Source organism: Cicer arietinum, chromosome 4 (genome assembly GCF_000331145.2).
Source record: "Cicer arietinum cultivar CDC Frontier isolate Library 1 chromosome 4, Cicar.CDCFrontier_v2.0, whole genome shotgun sequence".
Lineage (NCBI taxonomy): Eukaryota > Viridiplantae > Streptophyta > Magnoliopsida > Fabales > Fabaceae > Cicer > Cicer arietinum.
The window spans coordinates 9,211,425-9,218,407 of record NC_021163.2 but is presented as its reverse complement, the minus strand read 5'-3'; the positions used below and the strand labels follow the sequence as shown (position 1 = coordinate 9,218,407).

At 23.9% G+C, this 6,983-nt stretch overlaps 1 protein-coding gene across 1 annotated transcript; it reads left to right on the top strand.

Moving 5' to 3' along the window:
* The first annotated feature begins 494 nt into the window (after positions 1 to 494).
* LOC101499872 (GDSL esterase/lipase At5g03610-like) lies at positions 495 to 5,551 on the top strand. Its single transcript, XM_004496252.4, has 5 exons — positions 495 to 598; positions 700 to 894; positions 3,616 to 3,881; positions 3,977 to 4,286; positions 5,300 to 5,551. Exons 1-5 carry the CDS (start codon positions 538 to 540, stop codon positions 5,512 to 5,514), a joined length of 1,047 nt encoding a protein of 348 aa, XP_004496309.1. The 5' UTR covers positions 495 to 537; the 3' UTR covers positions 5,515 to 5,551.
* The last annotated feature ends 1,432 nt before the right edge of the window (positions 5,552 to 6,983 follow it).

Genomic DNA, 6,983 nt, shown 5'->3' with positions numbered 1-6,983 from the left:
AATCGTAGTATATATTAATTAAAGTGAATTAAGTATAGATTAATTAAAGTGAATTAAGTATAGATTAATTAATGTGAATTAAATATAGTTTAATTAAAGTGAATCATTTTTCACAATCTAACCACTATAATCGGTTGACAATGTAAATAATCATGTATATCAATTAAAATTATTTATATAATATTATAATAAATAGTTAAATTCACAAACAAAAAACTATCTTCATTATTTTTTCATTAACGGGAAACTATCATTTATCACAAACAAAAAAGAGATTTTCTTAAATCTTAATTATTATACAACTACAATTATACCATATATTTCAATTATTTAATATATTAATTATTCTTTTTACCAAAAAAAAGTATTTTCTTTTACGTTATTACAATAATATTATCTTGTGGGAGTAGATCCAAACTCTGGAGTAGTGAGCAGAGTAGCACTTGGGCACCATGTCTTAATGATGCATTTATTTCTTATAAATAGGAGCCTAGAGTAACACACTTTGACATCACCAATTTGTTTTTTATAATCTCAATGGCAAAACAACTCATAAACGCTCTCCTCCCTTTGGTGCTTGTTCTTTTCATTTTAACAGGTATATATTGACTCATTCCAAGCCAATTTAATGAATTTGTTTTTCTTGTATTGGTTAGTAGTATTAAGCATAAATGAATGAATGAATGAAATGTTTTGCAGAAGTGGCTGAAGGGACAAAGAAATCATATGGGGTATATAAGAGCAAGTATGAAAAACTGTTTGTGTTTGGAGACTCCTATGTAGACACAGGGAATTTCATACACTCATCATCGTATAAGATTCCTTATGGAATCACTTTTCCTGGTAAACCAGCTGGAAGATTTTGTGATGGTCGTGTTCTCACCGATTACATTGGTAACTATCTTCTTCTTCTTTTTTTTTTTTTTTTTTTTTTTTTTTTTTTTTTTTTTTTTTTTTAATGCTAAATCATATTGTTACGTTATTCCAATTTTATAGCATGGCAGTTATAACAGATTATGATAACACATTCTTTTAATCGAGCCATTTGACTCTCACTGTTCCAAACGGAAACTAGTTTTTTAGTAGATTTAAATTTAATTTAAATTGAAATGTAAATAAAAATATAGAATATAAAAGTTTGAGCCTTATGACTCACGAGTCAATCTAACTCAATTCAGCTTACGTGGCTGAGTTACAAAAATCAATAACTTAAAATATATTAATATTTGAAACATCTAAATTATTATTTAACATGCACAAAAATATTTTATTTCCATGTAAAGTAATCATAATCGACCTTCCCAAAATATTTTAAAAAAATTATTTAAGTGATAAAAATCATATTAAGCAAAAAAAAAAAAATAATAATAATAATTGTCCACTACAAAATTAAAAATTAAAAAAATAATATTATAAAAAATGATTATATAAATTTGAAAACTAATATGTTTAAATATTATTAAATTAAATTATCAATAATTGAATGACATATTATTTATAAATAAGTTTGACCATATCTTAAATTTAACATATTATTTATGAAATTTTAAATTTTATTTTTTTAATTTATATTGAAATGACTTTGTTTTATGATTTCAACTAATATTAAAAATTTAATTTTAATTATAAAAATAATTTATTTAATTACTGAAATCAAAATTAAATAAATAAATATACTAAAACTTTTAATTTAATCAACTATAATATATATTACAATAATATTCACATAAATAAATTAAAATAAAATTATTGGTCAAGATGACCACGATAATAGTATTCAAATACACTTTTTGTAATAATAGCGTTGAACTTGTAAAAAAAATTAAAAAGAATAGTTCTAGATTAGCACTAACCCGATAAACTAGGAAAAGTATTACTCTTTGTTATTATTGTTATGATTATTCTGAATTTTGCTTTTGCATCAGAAAACAAAATCTAGTCATTCAGTTCAAAGGAGAGATTCTTGCAGTGTCAGTGGGTCATATATTTAATTTAAGGAACACTCCATTTTTTTAAAATTCATAAATTTATAATATTTTTCTCTTTCTTCTCCTTTCTTTGCCGTCAACGTTTATCATAGTAGTGGCTAATGATGCCGGAGAAGAAGGTTGTTCTTGATTCAAATATTATTTAGATGTTAAATAATAAAATATATTAATATTTTTGTGCATGTTAAATAATAAAAATTCAATATACAAAATAGGTTTTCGCTATTTTGAGTTTGAAAAATTCAATATTTATTATAACACCATAACATTTATTTTTTTAAATAAAAAAGGTATAATACTGATTATTTTCAAAAGAAAAAACTCGGTACATAATTTACATATCGATTATTTGAAAAATAAACAAAATATTTGATATGTATATTTATATTTTGAATTTTTTGTGTTCATAAATATTCGGTGCATCATTCTTTATGTAGTTTTTTCAATTTGTTACATATATGTATCATATATCTTAAAAGGAAATATTCAAAATACAAAAATAGATTTCAAATTTTTATTTTTGAAATATTTGAAAATGATTTATGTTTCAACTTTTGAGCGACTTTATATTTCAGATTTTTTACCTTCTGAGAGAATTTTTTTTTTCTTTTTTCTTTTCCTAATTGTGTCAAATGAAATTTTAAAAATAATGTGGAGGTGAAAAGTTAAAATGACGAGTAAATACCTCAAATCATGTCTCACAGTAGTGAACAAGACCACCAAACCCAAGTTGAGGTGGATCACCCCTTATTTGAGTAGGATCAACCAACACACTCAATTTTATAAAATGTATTTCTTTTCCATAAATCAACATTATAAGTCCTTTTGTTTTATTTTATTTTCCAGCTTTCTAGATTTTTTAGCTTTTATTTATTTACTTATTTATTTTTTATTTTTTTTTTTATAGAAGAAAATAGTCAGAGTCAATGCTTTCGTTGTGTCGAACTGGGTTGGTGAATTAGAATCTCTTTTACATTATAAAAATATTTTATATTTCTTTTAAAAACAAATTATATTAATTTTACTTTTGTTAATAAAAAAATAAATGACCTTTAAAATAAATAATTGTACATATTTATTAAAATAATTAAAATGGAAAATAAACTATTTCAATATTTAAATTGAACTACAATTTTGGAGACTTTTACATCTATATATTAAGTTCATTTTTAATAGTAGAAAAAAATACTCTCTACTCCGCACAATTATATCTCTACCTCATAAATCCTTTAAATATTCAGATTTTCCTTAATTAAATAAAAATAATAGAAAATTCTTCTATCTTAAGAAGTTTAAAATATATTTTGAAAAACTCAATTTAAATTTTTCAGAACACAAATCTATTCTAACAACTTAATATTTGATTTTTTTTTTAAATACAAAAATGTTTTGAAAATTCAAATTTTAAGTTTTTAAAACACAAATATTTTTTAAAAATTAAATTAACAAAACAATATTTTCTTGAAAGTTTTTCAACTCTTTGAATTTATTCATCAACTAAACCCAATCAAGTGGAAAAAAAAAATTGGACACATAAACAGAACATAGACTAACCAGTTTGAACTGTTTTAACCTTTTTGGGTGTATTAATTAATTTACTCTGATGTATTAATGGTGTTACATGCAGCTTCCTTTCTGAAAATTGAAACCCCTACACCATACACATTTAGAAAAAGCTCAAACCAACAATATGGAATCAACTTTGCTTATGGAGGTACTGGTGTTTTCCAAACTTTGGTTGATGGGCCAAACATGACAGTCCAAATTGATTCACTTGAGAAGCTTATCCAACAAAATGTCTATACCAAACAAGACCTTAATTCCTCTTTTGCCCTTGTCAGCGTTTCTGGCAATGATTACACTGCATTTTTAGTAAACAATAGAACCCTTACGGTAAGTATTATTTTTTTTAATACATGAAATTAAAAATATTATTTTTGTCTTTTTGTACTACTATATGATATTTGTTTTGTTTTTCATTTTGGTAGGAGATAAAGTCCTTCACTGAATCCCTTATCAACCAAATAAGCATAAACATTCAAAGAATTCACAAATTGGGAATAAATAAAATAGCAATTGGGTTATTGGGGCCTATTGGTTGTTTGCCAAGTATAAACCGGGTAACTTTCCATCTAGCATGTGTTGATATTTTAAATAAAATCCCAGAAAATCACAACAAAATACTACTCCAAAATGTGTCACAACTTAACCAACGAGTGGGAAAAACGGTTTTCGGCACACTTGACCTCTACAACGCTTTCCTCTCCACAATTGAAACCATGAAGAAAAAACATGAAGGTATGTTTTTTACTTTTTTTTTACTAATTAAACAAATAAATAGGTAGGTTAATAGGTATATTCATTTAATAATACCAGGATCGGATGAATACTTTTTGAAACTAACAGTTAGGATTAAAAATTACAATCATATAAATTATATAATCGTTTTCTATGTAAGCAATATGTACCAAAATTATAGTTTGCGGTATATGTATATAATATTAATTTTGATATATTTTATTTATATAAAAAATAATTATAAATTAATATCAAAGTTTATATATAGGATTTATATGATGGTAATTATATATCAATTCAACAATTGACTTAAAATAATATTTATCCAATGATGTTATAAAATGAATGTAAAAGATAGTGTAATTCGGTTAGAGTCAATTGATTTATACTATATAAAAGTAATTTTTTGTGTATAAAATGTCTAATTAAATTATTTTATTACCACTCATGTAAAATTATTTATTTTTTACTAATCATCGTTGATAACATATTAAGTTTATATATTTTGTCAAGCAATACATTTTCTCTTTTATATTTGGTATAGAAAAATGAGTAGTTAAATATATTTTTAATTTTTATTAAATTATCAAATTTTTTTAGTTTTTATAATTTTTTTTAACTTTTGTTCTCAACTCAAAATATTTTCCATCAATATTTTGACCCTTGCTGTAAAAGTTCAGCCTATAGGGCCAATTGAAGTCCACATAACATTTGCCATGTTGCCTTTTTATTTATAATTATAATGATGTGGAATATTTTTTATTTATTAAAACATATTTTTATCGATTTAAATATTATTTATAATTAAAAATTATTAAATTATAGGATGTTTAAGATTAAAAATCTATTAATTTCCTGAATCAATCTAGTGAATAGGGTCACAAAGAGAACAACAAACAAATCAGAAGTATTAAAAATTGTATAGGACAGATTTTGTAGTGAACATTTGATTGTATTTGTTAATAAAATAAAATGTTTTGAGATGATGACTTACATTTTTCTCCATTGTACAGAGGACCCATCACTGATGAATCCATTGGAACAGTGTTGTAAGGGAGAGGATTTGGCACAAACGTGTGGAAAAGTGGATGATAGTGGAGAAGTGAAATATAGTTTATGCGACAAACCAGAGCTTTCATTCTTTTGGGACAATGTTCACCCTACTCAAAATGGTTGGCATGCTGTCTACACATTGTTGCAATCTTCCCTCCATCAACTTATTAGTTAATCTTTTTTTATGGTCATGGATTTGCACTCTTATGGCATCCTCAACCTTGATTAAATTGTAATTGATGATTATATTATGTATTGTTGAGAAAAAAATATGAGATAACTATCTTAATAATACATAATATTTTTCTTTTACGGAACAATAATAATTGACAGAAAATTAAATATAAGACAAACACAATTTTTTAAGTGGATAATTTCCCTCAAATTGAAAAAATAAAAATCACAAAACTTTCAGTACAATAATTAATAGGTACTTTTTCTAATAACAATAGAGAACATCAATCAACAATAACAACAATCTTATAATTTTTCACTACTCGATATATTTAAATAACAAACTCTATATATAACATATTAAAATTGTAAATCATACAGAACAAATTTGCTTCACACTTGTTACCACAATTCAAAAGTAAATTTCTTCTTCTTCTCCCTATTTTCTATCCTCTACTAATTTAGGAATTTGAAATCCTTATTTTTTTTATATATGGGCCAAGTCCGATAAACCACATATTATTTTTTTCTTTTAATAATAATAAAATTGATGAATTACACTTTAGAAGTAAACACACTCAACATGTATGTATGTTGTTAAAAACAGTTCATTTTGATCTTTCAACGAAATATTGTGTACCAAATTTTAATTACTTGCCCATCAATATGTTTTTTCAAAATAATCTATTTCATTCAAATTATACACTTAACTAATGGATTGGGGGGATCTTAATGAAATTCAGAGGAATAAAACTTAACACAATTGGGATTGGATACTTAAGTCTTCAAATTAAATCTATTTTAAGTTTATTTTGTATTTTAAAGATAATTATGTTTGTATTGCTGATACAATCGAGTGAGGGATTTGACTTCTCACAAGTGAATAATTTACTTTAAAAAATAAAATGAGTAATATTAATTTATTGTTGATCAAATAAATAATTAATATTATAAGTACATGCCCGACCAATCACACACAATTATAAAACTATTATTTTATTTACTTTATCAATTATGTATTTTAGATTGTCAAATTTCAGAGTAGAGATGTGATATTTTATAAGTGGAATTAGAAGCTGGAGAAGTGTTGTTTTCATATGGAATGTGGAACTAATGTTTTCGGAACACAAGAGAAGAAAGGAAACTGGCAAAGAAACACAAATTTCAAAAAAAAATTCCGTTTGGTCATTCCTTTACAAAGCAAATTTTAAGATAAGTGGTACTACATAAATTAATATTTAAAAATTGTTTAAAATTTTAACAGCAATAGATTTTATTTTATAGAAATAAAAGAATATGATCTTTGTTATTCTTTCGATAAAGGTAATAAAATGAATCTTTTAAAATTAAACTTTTTAAATTTATATTAATTAGATTATCATAACAACTGTAAAAGTGAATGAGAGACTTAAACTTCTATTTTCGAATAGTATCCTGAATCATTCCTACAGTTTTAAAACATTTTTAAAA